The following is a 14,396-nucleotide window of genomic DNA, read 5'->3' on the forward strand; positions in this document are numbered from 1 at the left end:
ACATGCCATTCTGCGTGATGCAACAGCAGCCAAGGATCTCGGTACCGCCTATGATCGTCGGGAGCAGCCAAGGTTGCATTTCGGTCGTTGTCATTCAGGGACAGCAGAGTCGGAAGAAATTCCGACGTCCTGCTCGGCAAAGTTTCCAGTCTCTCTTTCCACGGGCGGTGGCCAAAAACCAGAAAACAAGAAATGGGTATCATTAAAACGGGGACGTTCTATACATGGCTCACCCGCAAATCCTTTTCCGGCCGGAATTTCCATTCCAAGAATGCGGAAATGCCGACCTGAAGTCCCTTTCGCTCTCGGCCCCGGAAACAAAGCCTCCAAAGAGAAGAACAACACGCAAAAGTCCCGGTCCGAACCGAGAGCCGCGGTGGATCACTGATAAGAGACGTGAAGGGGGCAGGCACACGACACGGCAGAGAGGTGTGACGTGCCAGACCTGGGCAGCTCCGCTGCGGTGCTTCCAACGGAGCGGTCCAGACCATCTTTCGCACCCCCGCTCCCCCCCTTCACCTCGACTGCCGTGATGAGCACCGCATATTCCACCACAGTAACGCAATTGCCAGGGCCAATGCCGTCTGCGAACCTGCCAACGTGGGCTTGCTTGTTCGCAGGGGAGGGGTAGGTAGGTAGAGCCGATGAGAGAAAAAAAAAACTGGTTAGGGGTGGGTGGTGGATCAGGCAAGTCGTTGATACACCGTCCCGTCGACGGCCGCGGCCCCCAACCGCCTCGCAAACTCCTCCACCCACCGCCTCGCATACCACTCCCTGCGCGCCCTCGCGTCGCCAGCAGCCGCCCACGCGTCCCATCTCGGCCCGACCTCGGCCTGCACGCTCGTGGCCGTCTTGCCCTCCAGTCCGCACGGCACGAACCTCGCCCAGGGGTTGGCGCGCTCGTCCCCGTCCACGACGACGTCGACGTTGAGCGCCGTGCCAAGGCCGGTGATGTGCCGGCGCAGGTGGACGCCCATGGCCGCGATCTTGCGCTCCTGGCCATGCGCCCTGGCGCCTTCGGTCCAGACGCCCGGGTCTTCTTCGGAGAGGTATGTGGGGATGCCGGGCCCTGATGGAGAGGAGGAGGCGAGGATTGCTTGGGTCGTTTCTTCGAGCAGGCGCGCGTAGGAGCGGACCGTCTGGTGGGGATAGTACGGGCTCCGCAGGTCGAGGATGGGCCAGAGGACGACCTGGCCGGGGCCGTGGTAGGTCGTCAGGCCGCCGCGATCCGTTTCGATGACCGCGGGGGCGAAGTCTCGCGTCGTGCCGTCGTCGAGGGTCACGGAGAGCGGCCGGGTGAGGCGAGACAGCTGGTCTTCGCGCAGCGACTTTTGCCGTTTGCCGAGCGTGTAGGTCGGTGTCGGGGTGAAGGATACGACGAGGGGCGGTGGGGCGCGGGGCGTCGGGGCGGATTTCCAGTCGAGGAAGGCCTGGCGCAGGGAGGCTTGGAAATCTGAAGCTGCCGTGTATGATGGGAATCCGGCGGCGTCGCGGGGGTTGGAGGAGGTCAGGTGGATGTGGCGCACGGCGCTCGGCTCCGCGCTGTCGTCATCTGGGAAGACGAGCTTCGAGACGGGCTGCGAGGAGCTCCATCGTGTCTGCGTCTGCGTCTGCGTACGGCTTCGTGTTCGGTGGGAGAGGGTTCGCGTCGTGGAAGCGCAGACACGGCCGAGAGCGGTGCGCGGTGGTCCCATTGGCTTGCTGTACGTGCTGGCGCTGATTGGGCGGGCGTTGGATGGGAGGACGTAAGGCTGAACAGGTGAGGTTTGGAATTTTCGTCCGAAAGCTTGAACAGAGTTTCGCGGAACGAGCCGGGGGGTTGAGGCGGCGAGCATTGTGGGCACTGACGGCGGCATCTTATCGATAGGCGTTGCAGACCAGATGCACGGGCCATGAGAGCTGCAGGGATTTGAATCCTTCGGGCTCGACTGACATTGGGGACTCTTATTGCACACCCCCGCCCCGCCCACTGCCACATCCCTCTGTGGCTAAGGCAGGCGCGCTGCCAGGTGCCAGCCTTTTCAGTTGCGCCTGCCTACTTAGTTGTTCCACAGTCGCGCTTGCCCACCTAGCTCGCTGCTGTACTGGCCCTACCTGCCGTACTGGCCCTACCTGCCGTACTGGCCCTACCTGCTGTACTGGCCCTACTGACCCTCCTCACTGGGCGCGCCTGCTAAGTAGGGCTAGTACTGCTAGTAAGCTGGGCGGGTAGGCGTAACTGGCAGGGCAGGCGCAACTGGCAGGGCAGGCGTAACTGGGTACTGGGCAGGCGCGGCTAAAAGTCAGTAGGCGGAGAGGTGGGTAATTGTCACCAACTGGCAGCGCGACTGCCTTAGCCACAGAGGGATGTGACAGTGGGCGGGGCGGGGGTGTGCAATAAGATTCCCCCTGACATTCCTCCAGGCCCTGAGAGGAAGCAGGGCGGAAGTGGGTTGACTTGACGTAGGATTGCGTGAAGCAAACTCTCAGACATGGGTGCACATCTGTCCAAAGACTCTCAACGTTGATATGGAACTATAGAGAGATGAATTGGTTTCTACGAACAGGCAATATGGAAATCTTCACGTACTTCAGACCGCGGTGAACTACGGTCTCGGCTCGAACATTCTTGACTTTACCTTGTATCCGAGGAATACGATGTGTTACAAAATGGGGATGATGATGGCTAATATCCCACCGGAGCACTCCATCGGAACTGGCGATCAGTAACTCTTGCGCAAATTGCAGTTAATATAGTCAGAGTCATGCGCCAGTTTGAGACAGCCGCACAGCCGTTTTTTTTTTTTTTTTTTTTTTTTTTGTCAGTATCTAGACGGAGTGCGCAACAACGTATGGCCACGATTGTAAGTGAAGGAACTTAAACTCATCATTTAGCTTCGATTTCATAGACTGTCCTACTCGAAAATACCATGCATAATGTACCCCAACTAGAGGAACATAGTCTTCGAGTCTCAAGATAGAACCACTGTGTCGGTTTCGAAAGGTGCTTGGTCCAAGTAATAGAGTTCGCACTAACATCCATTCAGTTGAGAGTGCAATATCACAACACTCTACTTGTGGGTTGGTCTTGGCGGTCTTTCTAGCACCCGAGTTGCCGTGACTCGGGGACAATACGAATAGTTGCGAGGCGAACGAGGGGTCCATCTGGTTGTCTATCACAAATAGGGGGAAAACACACAAAGTATAAGAGTAAGTTGGCCTGTCTTTCTTGGGGGAAGCTTGTCACTTGCATTTCACCTTTTGCCTATCCATCGCACAACACCACGTTGCAGGCATCACCTTGTTTTCAAACATGCAATTCAACGGTATCTCTTTCCTTCTGGCCACGCTGCCGTTCTTGAGCGGATTAGTCGAGGCAGGATGCACCAATGTTGGCGGAGGAGTTGGAGGCAACCCCTTGAAATGCACAGCGTACAACGCACCCAGGAATGTCGGCTCATCCGTCAATGGCCCACTCAACTCTCTTACGATTTCACGAGTTGAGGACGACACGAAATTTCCCGATTGGAGGTTCTACACTTTCAAGAACAACATGAACTACGACATCAACTTTGCCGTCCAATTCTGGAATCCCAACACACAGCAGGTTAGTCGTGTGCTTTCCCCATTTCCTCTCACCAGCAATACTGACTCTTCTGCTAGAACAACTGGCAAACCTACACTCTGTCACCTGACGAGAAGTGCGACGTGCATTTTCTTTCTACGCTTCAAAATTTCAAGCTCACTTGCTGAGATGGCTGGGTTCAGAACACGCAACGAGCGGCATGTTTGCTTCCATCGTCAACTATTTATTTTTAAATTCCTAGAGTCTTCACCTCTTCATTTACAAGACATTGATTCTCACAACATGCCGACCTGGTGAGACCGACGTCAGGGGCGGCGTAGTACTCTGCCTGGCCAGACCAAGATGTTTGCCATAACAGCGAACTGAGGCACGGCAGAGGCCCGATCATATGCATGAGGCTGAGGCCGTACTACACAATCATCGTTTCGATTGGTTTCGCTCGCCTCATGTTGAAAGTTCCCCTCATCTGGGCCAAGAAATGAGTGGTTTTCTGGTTGCCAGTTCGGATTCACCATTCTGTGGGTGTAAGACACGGCACAGGTCAAGATGGTGTTCTGCGGCAGGCTGCGGCAGGCTGCGGCTTGCATTGTTCGAAGGTCCATAAGACCGATACCCCTTTTAAATAGGAAAACTCGCGAAACAAGGGAAGGTTGTAACCCCAGGCGCTGCAAGCTGCGATCTCCAAAATGCCTGGATGCCAGATGAGGCAGGTAACACAAGGGCAGCCACAGTTGGCTTGGGAGACGATCACGCAACGATCCTCTAGCTGCGCTCAGCACGAGTTTCAATCGGCAGAGTGGGGGTTATGTGACTTCGTCGTGATCGAATCATTGACATTTCTTTTATATGCCGCAGACACAAACGCAGGCAGTGACAATATCATATGTGATCAACTACTGCATGTGTGTCACCCAGTGAGGCCGACACGGTTAGCATCAGGCTACCCACGCGGATATACGGCATCTCGAGATCTTGGGAATGCCCCCCAATTATGGTTGAAAGCCAATGAAAAGATCTGGACATTATCAAAGTGTGTGAAGCCGGTCTCACCTCTCACACAGCCACAGGAGTTGCTGTCAACCACAGATACCCAACGCAGGACATTGGGTGGGTGAGAGGAAAAGCATAAATCACCCTCCGGTGCCTGTAATTTTCACGACAATAGACTTATCAGGCACCTCATTGTTTAGAATTTGTCTGGCGCCAATTTCGTCACCGGCGTAAACTGACTACTTGGAACAATGGGTGAAGCGAGGAAGCCTCCGAGGCCGGATCTGATCCTGGGGATCGATTTCGGACTTACAGGTGAGACTCTTTTATTACGTTCTCTACCAACTGTGTGCCTGTGCTATTGGGCGAGTCCATATGCTTCTTGGCAGGCTACAGCCTTGCGTTGGCAAACCCTTAACTGTGGACGAAATGCGGACTGACCTCCAGATCAGGAACCGCCTTGGGGTTTCGCAGCACGCAAATACGCCTTATCCAATCAACCAGTACCAGTGTACACTCTGTTCAAGAGTTGGATTGATGCTGAAGAACACGACCGGACTTCGAAAGCTTCAGCTGGGAGTGGACTCTCAAACATGGACGCCAAGCGCGAAGAACTCGAAGACACGGACGCCGAGGAGGAATCGGAGGATGAGTTGCCAGAGCAGGTGGGAATGAATGCGAATAAAGCAAGAGAATGTCTCAAGAAGTACCTGTCCGGTCTTTACACCTACATCAAGCGGGCCCTGGAGGACAAGCCTCCAGACGGCAAAGACTGGGGCTCAACGACTGCGTGGTTCCTATTCAGCTACCCGACAACATGGAGCGATGTTCCCCAACGCAGGTTTCGGGATATTGTCATGGCTTCAAGCTTTGCACAAGAAGCCAACCACTGGGTTAACGCACTGGCGCTTGATGAAGCCCAGGCTGCTATGGCCTCCGTCTCTTCTGAGCAAGAAAGAATGCGCGCTGGTCATAGCATTCTGATTGTGGACATCGGATGAGGCACGACTGATGTCAACACCTTCATTGTCAAGAAAGACGATGGGAAGAAAGTGCAGCTTCAACCAGCCAAAAATCCAACCGGAAGGAAGCACGGATCGGTGTACATCGACACCAGAGCGACCAAAGTTCTGTATCCCGCAATTGAAGAGTCGGTCGCCAACCATGAGAAGCCTGCCTTCAGCAAGTTGGCACCGGAAGAAAAGGAGAAGCTTGTTGAATCAAGCATGGTGAAAGCTCTTCTTGGAGAGCAGTACATGGATGCCAAGCACGACTTCAACCTGCAGGAAGCCTCCAAGGAACACAAATTGATGATCACGATCTACGCCAATGATTCCCCGAACGCCGCTTTTGTGAAGGCGGACTTTGAGATCAACAGGATATTGAAGAAAAATTTCGAATGGCAATGCGGGAAGATATGGAAGCAGATTGAGCGACACTTGGATTATGAACCTAATGCGTCTGAGGTGAACTGCCTCGTTCTGACTGGGGGCCTGTCCAACAACAAATACGTCCAGTCGTTTTTCAGGAAGAAAGTTCAAGAGTCCTCACGAACCTTTGGTGATGTTGTGACGGCAGAAAAGTCCGAGCTTGCTGTCAGCAAAGGATTAGTCTTCGATGCACTCGAATCTATTAACCGAGGGGGTCTTTTCCGATACGAAACTCGGTACTTTTACGGCATCGCCGCATACGACTCCAACGGGAAAGTTGAGGTTACGAAATTTCTGGACAAGGGCAAAGTTGTTGACATCAAGGGCTTTAGTCGAAAGGAAGATGTCAAGTTTGAGCTGGTTGATGGTAGTATTGCTGATCTCAAACTTGTCAGTTGGTACCAGGGAGACGGAAGGGATGAGAGAGAGAACCAGAGGAGAATCGTGGGCGATTTGACGAAGAAGCTGGCCGCTTCAGCTCCATGGAAGGCAAGTTATTCAATACTTTCTTTCCCTTTTCTTTTTTTTTTCGTTTTTGGGCTTTCGAGGACGATATTCTAACATGGAATAGCAATGGATGTGGAGCAGCAAGACGAAGACTGCCAGGGTGAAGCTCAGCTGCGAGCGTCGGACACTGACGGTTACTATCACAGATGGCAATGGAACGAAGCACCCGCTAGTTTTCAACGAGGAATGGCATGTGGGCACGGCAGTGAGGCCTAGGCCGAAAAGCAAGCGCAAGCGTTTGAAGCAATACGCGGATGCTGCTGAGAAATTTTCATGGCTTGCTGGGCTGCTCATCTTCTTCATTCCATTTGGAGACGAAGATGAGGCCACGGAAGCACAGGGGGGTGAGGAAGCTACTGACCAGTATGTGGAAGTCACCGATCAGTACGCGGAGGATGAGGAATCTGGGGATCTTGATTACTAGGATGACGATATGATACTTTGTTTCTTTCCGTATCTATGACTTCGAAGGGAACATATTAGCTTTTGCCATTCTGGAAGCTTTCCCAGGTGTGATGTTGACGTTTTACACGAAGGTTCACCTTCCTGCCTGCGACGTCTGGGGTGCGGCGTCGATCCGGCCACACGCACCAGGCCGGACCAGGATGACCCGGCCGGCGCCCGGGACTCGGCTCCGGCCGTCTGAAGTTCAAAGATGCCAACTCGGAAGCACGCCGTCAAAGAAGGATGTTTCGTGGCGCCATCGAAATAGACATTAGTGCGATTCCAGCAGCGCAGCACTTGACTCAGCCAGTCATCATCACGACACACAAGACTGTCAATGACGCCCGTGAATTCGCTGTCAACACAATGTCTCACAACGGGCCAAGAATGCGCCATCTCCAAACCATCCATCATGATGACATGCACAGACTCGAACAGTAGAGCATGTGTCATTACAGACTTCCATAGTGCGCTGAGCCGACGCCGGCACGGCGCTATGTGGGTAGTCCGGTCTTGCCGGTCGATCTGGCGCTCGCCCGGAAGGACACAAGTCCAGGGGTGATGTTTCTTATTTGTCACTACTCTTTCATACCTCCAGCTCAAAGCTGCGTCAATGTCTCCTCGAGCCACCAATACCCGCGATGCCCGAAACCGAGGTGGCAGCGCATCTATCAGGATGCAAAGTGAAAGTCAGGCTCGTGTCACCCGGTCGGCTGGGACGACGGACGGGGCGACGCGAGTACAGGCAGCTCAGCCTCCATGTGCGAGCTGACAGCGACAGGTGAGAACTTTTGTGTTCTCACCACACCGCATCTGAGCCACGCTGGTACACCTCAAAGCCGCGCAATAAACAGAGGGGACGGCGCAATCTCGGGAGGCCGTTTTTGGTCAGGAAGCGCAGATTGCGGTAGTTGGCAGCGCGAACACCGCAGATCAGGCTCTAGTGGAAGGGTCCTGGAGAAGATCCCACCAACAAAACGACCAGGGGTGCTGCGGGTGCTGCGGTTGGCCTTGGAAGAGAAGGGCAGAAAGCAAGATGTTCTGTGCCGACGTGCATATTTTTCTGCTGCGAGACCCTGCGTCTGGTGCAGGTGATAAGCCTTCTGGCAGGGGATCTTTCGTCCCAGGGATGGGGTGGTTGATGGGATTATCCGTTCACAGCCAACCGTCCGCTTTGGCAGACGGAAGCTCGAGCACCTGCCTGAGCTGGAGGAAGAAGCAGGATGATGAGGTTGAAAGAGACGGGAGCTCAGCAGCGGGAACAGACGAGACGTCCATCCGAACGCCAGCAAAACCTAGTCAGTCCCGGCCATCCCAATTGTCATGGACGACGACCTTATTTCGATGACCCATGGTGCCATGTCCAGAGCCTTGTCGCGAACGACTCGGTTTTAGCTCAAAGGTAGTGCTCACGCCGGAAACATCCAACGTGAACCTTGGACCAGCTTCAAACGCACTTCTCCGAGGCGCCAGATGTGGTTGGCCCGTTGGAGGGGGGAAAGAAGGCAGACGACAAGGACCCAGGCGAGGAGAGGAGAGCAAAAAAAAACAGTGTTGGTCCGCTTTGATCAGAGGATGACGTCGGGGCAGGGAAGATGGCTGGACCCGCTTGAGGATGGATGGCAGTGTGGTCCCTGCGCTGGCAGCAGCCATTGGTGTGGCAGCGACGGTGGTGCTGTCGTTGCCCAGCAGGGACTCCACGCTGGACTCTGTGGTGCGGTGGAGGCTGCACTCACACTGTTTGCGCCTGAAAGCTGACTGTGCCATGTCCCGTCCAGCAGGGCATTGCCCACAGTGTGGGCCCGGCAGTGGCTCGGTGGTGTCGTCATGGTCGGGTCCACGATGCGCTGTCCGCCGGTGGGAAACCGCCAGTCGTTAGGTGCATCCCAGCACCGAAGCTGCCCAAGCTGCAAGCTAACCTGGAAGGTACCTACCTCCATCTGCTCTGCACTAGCAGAGACCTAGGCAGTAAGGCTAGACCGAGGTGAAGCAGTGGGAAAGAGCAGAGAAACAAAACCAGCAGGGGGGTTCCTTTCTCCCCGCTAGTTTGGCTTCGCATCCCGGCACACGTAACCTGGGCTGGCTTTGCATCATCTGATTGCTCGCCCGTCATCCAATCCTCTTCTTCTCTCTTTTTTCTCTCCCATCCTCCAACATCTCGGTCTGGTCCCATCGCTTCATCCAGCCGAAACACCTAGAAGCAGCAGCAGCATCCGGCTCGAATACAATACCACCCGACCATCCCTACCCATTCACCACACTCTGGGACCAACAGCATCTTCGGCCGAGAACGAGGGTCGCAATCACTTAGAAACACACGCAGCAACAAGAGACACAGAGCTGTCCTAGCTCCCCCCATCCGAACTGAAACATTCTCTGCGAATCCGGTGAGTACCCTCCCCTCCAGGCCAAGGCAAACCCGTGAATTACTCGTGTGTGCCGGCTCCCCTACCCCCTCCCCCGTCCTCCCCAAGATCCACTCCATTGCGCAACATCGCCTAGCTCCCGTCAGGCAAAACATCCGCTGAGTACAAATCCCAGACCACCACCCTCGAAAACAGTCCTCCCCCAGCCATCGCAAAGCATCTACATCCTCAACAGAGACCATATCAAACAGCCGCAACAATGGTAAAACGTGAGTCCTTCCTCCCTTGTCTTCCCTCCCCCGCAATACCTCGCAATCCAACGACTAACACCCATTCCAGAAGCCGGCCTCGGCCTAGCCTCCATCATCTTCCTCTCGGGGTCGATTGTTCTTTTGATGTTCGTCATTCTTTCTGGCGTCAAAGACACCGCACCCTTGAACAAAACCTACTTCCTCCAAGCCAACACGGCAGGCATTACCGGCGCCCGCGATGTGACGAGATGGACCTACTTCTACTACTGCAACGACGAGAACACCGGCTGTTGGGGTCCCTGGCCCGCCCCGGCCTTCGGCTGGGCCTGGAGCCAAAACGCGGTCAACGTACCCCCCGCCCTCGAGGGCGGCCACGGTGGCGGTACCACATCCACCGAATTTTACTACCTGTGGCGCTTCGGCTGGGTCACCTACCTCATCGCCCTGTTCTTCACCGTCATCGCCTGGTTCAGCAGCTTCCTCGCTTGCTGCGGTAGACTCGGATCCGCGCTGGCCTTCATGGTATCAGCCGCCGCCTTGTTCTTCCTCAGCATCGCCGTCTCTCTCATGACGTACGTTTTTCCCCTGCTCGGATCTTGAAGCAAGCATCACGCTAACTCTTTTTCTGCAGTGCCACCTTCGTTAAGGCCCGTAACGCATTCCGAGCTGCAGGCCACGACGCTGAGATCGGTACCTACGCATTCGGCTTCAGCTGGGGTGCCTGGGCGGCTCTGTTCATTGCGACTTTTTTCTTCTTTATCGGCATCCGCGGCGATAAGGGCCACAAGGGACCCAGCAGGTTCAGCCGCAAGCGCAGCGTGCGCAGCCGCAGATCCTTCGACGTCAACTCCGGCCACCGTGTCAAGGAGGACTACAGCTAAATCATTCGTCGCATCGCCATCTTCCTCGGGAAGTAGGACACCACTTACAAGACATTAAAACCTTATTCAAATACATAAAAACGAAAAACACACACGGACGAACCGAGATGGATCATTCCCTTGGTACTGGAGTTTGGTATGACGGATAAGGGAAGTTGGCAGGACTGTTGATATCCAGAGCGCATGATGTACTTACGACTGTTTCTTCTTTTTTGTATTCCTGGCGGCGTTGAAACCAACGCATCCACCCACCTACGTATTTTGGCTTGGCGCATGGGCATGCCCTGACTGAGCGAGGCTATCCGCGGATAGTCAATGCCCAGTTTAATACAAATAATTATACCATTAAATGCTGACCTGGCAATGCCACCACCTTGAAGAACTGCAACCATGTCCGGAATTTCGATGAATTATTCTCACCCGTTAATTCATGCGCTTGATGTAGGTATCGATACGCAATGATGGTAACTGTGGAATGTGAGTACTCAAACTTGATGAATCCGATACGTTGAAAATGTGAGGCCGGCGAGTTCCTTATTCTGTCTGAAATTATTGTCACAGTACTCATGTTACTTTGTCCATCTGGTGAAAACAAAAGCCTTATAACCGTATATGTGTTAAGAATTAGCTCGATTGCCATCACGCCAACATCAAATTCATCGCTCACATAATCGGTTTTGCGAATTCGTCACGGATACATACACACTCCACCAAATCTCCCATTCACAGCACGTACAAACACACATGTCTCATCATTTCAGATACCGTGGTCTTTTTGTCTTACTCATCTTACTATTCTTCCTGTCGTGTATAAACGTCATGAAACTTCCTCCCATCCCTTTCCAGTGATAACAAGAAGACCGCCCCGCCACGTACAGACCCCATTCTCCCATCATAAGCGTCAACCTTCGGGGCGGAAAGAGCAAAAATCAAAAGTAAATGCAGACCAAGTCTGAAGAACGCCGTCCATGTCGTATACTGGGCGACCAGAGTGCTGTAAGTGTTTTGCCGTTCAAAGAAAGAGGAGGATACGCGAGGGCAAGAGATATTTCTCGTCAAACAAAGCAGAGACACTCCTTGCCAACCAGTGATATATGCTGATGATGCAAACGTAGAATACTTGGATTGAGGGTATGAAAACGAGAAAACAAAATGAAAATGATCCGTAGGGGGTTGGTGAATAGGAAGAAAAGGAAAAAAAAGGCCAACGGAGGCCGGCTCGGTCAGCATGGGAATTTTGTGGAAATCATCAGCCTCCCCACCAACCGCTTGGGCTATGTTCTCCTCGGGCTTTTCTTACAACGACATCGCCGTCTATTCCAACCTGTTCTCCGAGCCCACCGCAGGACTCGCGGTCGGGCTGACACTATCCAGCGGGGCGGCGTGAAGGGCGGGGCGTGACGCGGCACTGGGGTCGAGTCCTTTTCTCTTACGATCAAGCACCGACTTCACCCACTCTGCGACCTCTTCATCCTCGGTACCAGACGACAGCGAAATCTTGCCTACCGCGTCCGCAACAGCCTCTGCTTCTTCACCCTCTTCGGCCTCTTCGGTGATCGTCTCAATCTTGGAGAAAGGCTGCATCCAAGGATGTTGGAGTAGCATGGCATACGTCGGACGTTCCTTCGCCACCTTGTTCAGGCACTTCTTGACGAAATCGTGCGCAGTAGTAGAGTATCCCTCTTCGGGAAGGCCTGGGGGCTCACCCTCAACGATGGCCTGAAAACCGTCAGTTTAAATCTCTGAAGGGGATGTGGAAATCTCACGCTTAGTTGACTGAAGATGGTTGACGATACCTCCGGCGGGTAGGGGTACCGTCCCATGGCGCACTCGATGATAGTCAAGCCCAGACTCCAAATGTCGCTCTGTACACTGTATGTGCCGTCCGCGCCAGCAGCCATTCCTCCTCCTGATATCCGCTCAGGGGCCATGTAGCTCTGGCAGCCGATGTTCGTCTTGGCAATACTGGCAACAAGGTTTCCACTAACGCCGAAATCGCAAATCTTGACTTGGCCCCTGGTGTTGGCCAAGATATTCGTGGGCTTGACGTCGCGGTGAATGATGTTGTGCTCATCCTTCAAAGACTTCAGACCCATGACCGTCGAATACGTGATCTTGCGCAAGACACCTTCGGGGATGCCGCCGGTATACAGCTTGTCGATGGAACCTCCGTCCATGTACTCTATACACATGTAGACGGCACCTTCCTGGAAAAATGCGCCATAAAAGTCGATGATGTACGGCGACACGCATTCGTGCAAAATGACCAGCTCCTTGAGGATCGTCGTGAACTTGGCCTCTTCAAGTTCTAGCCTGATTTCCTTCATGGCCATGACTCTCCCAGTCGCTCCCTCTGACACCGACAGAGATGTCACTGGCGAGTCATCGCCCCGCACTGGCGAGGGATCTGAGTGCGATGTACTCAGATTGGCATGCTTGAATCCACTCAGGCCGGTTCCAAATCGGGGCGCTCGTGGCTTCGTATGCCTGACCTTGTAGACAGTGCCGTAGTTTCCCTTGCCAAGTTCGTCCATAACCTCTACCTCGTCTAATGAGATAGTGAAGGCTGTGCCGTTGGCGAAATTCACACCGGTCTTGGTAATGGTTGCGGCGCCATCGAACGTGATCCAGCCCTTTTCCGAGTCAATGTACTTTTTGAAATCGTCCATTTTTGATCCCTGCGTTCCATTCGTGGCACCTCCATTGGAACCTTGCATGTCTGACAGTTTCGGCGTCGGTGATGCTGGCGAGGGGCCTCCTCCCATATCTGACAGCTTCATTTGGGGACGCCGCCTGTCGGCAAGCGATGGCTTCGTCTTGATAACGGGCGCGGAGCGAGGCATACCTGCAGGTGAAGGTCGCACCATACCACCGGGCAGGCCGCCGGGCAAACCGCCGGGCAAACCGCCGGGCAACTTCAAACCACCGGGGACGCCTCCAGGCATGGAAAGACCGGGCGAGCCCTGCCGAGGCACGGGAGAAGCGGGGCTACCCGACATTGAGTTGGGAGGAGGATTCGTGCTGGCGGGCTTGCCCATTCGCTGAGCATGCAGAGCGCGCGCCTTTGCCATGATGTCGTTCATGGCACCGCTGCCCATGCTTCCTGTCATGACTGAGGCGGTCGGCGGGGGTCGGCGTGCGTGGCTCAGCATACCGAGCGGTGTCGACGAGGGCGTCATGTTCTGGGGGTCGGAGACGGTTCGCAGCGAGGGGACGCGTTTGGGGATGTCGGACATGCTATCAGAGGGTGCCTCGAGCGGGGTGCTGGCCTCGGAGGAGTCAGCAGAACCGGGTGATGCGGGACTGCTGAGGCCATCTCGATCGACCAAGCCATCAGGAGTGGCCGGGAAGGAGTCGGGGGTGTTGATGTCTGCCATGACGAAATAGAGGCTATCCTCGAGGCGGTGACGAGGATCACGATGGCGGGCAGATAACGTGGGGGAAAAGAGAGGGGGGGATGGTTGAAGTCGTCGGGGTGGTCCTACGGCGCGGGCAGCATGTGACGGATGAGCCTTGGAATCGTTCGCAGGAGAGAGTCAGCCGGGCGGTAGATAGGTGTTCGTAGTATCGTGATGTCGGCCGCGAGGGTCGCGAATTGGGATGGTGTCAACCGATCGCTCAGCAGTGAGCGGTGGCAAGAGATCGAAAAGTTGGGGGTAGTAGCGAGCTGCCGCGGGGTTCTAGACGCGGCGGTTTGGATAGTGTGGCCTGCTGCGCACTCGGGTCGGGGTTGCGACCGGGGCGGTGGCAAGGGCAAACTCTAAGTCGGGTCGAATTGCGATGGGACTGAGAATGCGCCGACGGGCTAGACCGGCCAGGCCGAGCAATTTGTTGGGGGGGGGGGGGGGGGGGGGGGTCTCGTTGACTTTTTTGGTCTGTTCGATGACTGTGTATCTTTTGTAAGCAAAAGATCCGGATGACCGAAGAAATATGGAAAGCAACGAGAGGTAAAGATGAAGAAA

General features: G+C 54.7%; 5 protein-coding genes across 5 annotated transcripts; 3 read left to right on the forward strand and 2 right to left on the reverse strand.

The window, feature by feature from the left end:
- Positions 1-683: 683 nt before the first annotated feature.
- Positions 684-1,694, reverse strand: CGCS363_v011655 (putative octanoyltransferase; the record flags this gene model as incomplete). Its single annotated transcript, XM_036643504.1, has 1 exon — positions 684-1,694. The coding sequence occupies one exon, from the start codon at positions 1,692-1,694 to the stop codon at positions 684-686; it is 1,011 nt and encodes a 336-aa protein (XP_036491135.1).
- A 1,598-nt stretch (positions 1,695-3,292) lies between these two features.
- CGCS363_v011656 (uncharacterized protein) lies at positions 3,293-3,732 on the forward strand (the record flags this gene model as incomplete). Its single annotated transcript, XM_036643505.1, has 2 exons — positions 3,293-3,586; positions 3,643-3,732. 2 exons carry the CDS (start codon positions 3,293-3,295, stop codon positions 3,730-3,732), a joined length of 384 nt encoding a protein of 127 aa, XP_036491145.1.
- A 1,416-nt stretch (positions 3,733-5,148) lies between these two features.
- CGCS363_v011657 (uncharacterized protein) lies at positions 5,149-6,916 on the forward strand (the record flags this gene model as incomplete). Its single annotated transcript, XM_036643506.1, has 3 exons — positions 5,149-5,524; positions 5,594-6,375; positions 6,557-6,916. 3 exons carry the CDS (start codon positions 5,149-5,151, stop codon positions 6,914-6,916), a joined length of 1,518 nt encoding a protein of 505 aa, XP_036490418.1.
- A 2,645-nt stretch (positions 6,917-9,561) lies between these two features.
- SUR7 lies at positions 9,562-10,434 on the forward strand (the record flags this gene model as incomplete). Its single annotated transcript, XM_036643507.1, has 3 exons — positions 9,562-9,571; positions 9,642-10,125; positions 10,185-10,434. 3 exons carry the CDS (start codon positions 9,562-9,564, stop codon positions 10,432-10,434), a joined length of 744 nt encoding a protein of 247 aa, XP_036490414.1.
- A 1,314-nt stretch (positions 10,435-11,748) lies between these two features.
- On the reverse strand, positions 11,749-13,811 carry wis1 (Protein kinase wis1; the record flags this gene model as incomplete). Its single annotated transcript, XM_036643508.1, has 2 exons — positions 11,749-12,153; positions 12,201-13,811. 2 exons carry the CDS (start codon positions 13,809-13,811, stop codon positions 11,749-11,751), a joined length of 2,016 nt encoding a protein of 671 aa, XP_036490412.1.
- Between the last annotated feature and the right edge of the window lie 585 nt (positions 13,812-14,396).

The sequence above is a fragment of the Colletotrichum siamense genome (assembly GCF_013390195.1).
Source record: "Colletotrichum siamense strain Cg363 chromosome Unknown KSG_Cg363_contig08, whole genome shotgun sequence".
Lineage (NCBI taxonomy): Eukaryota > Fungi > Ascomycota > Sordariomycetes > Glomerellales > Glomerellaceae > Colletotrichum > Colletotrichum siamense.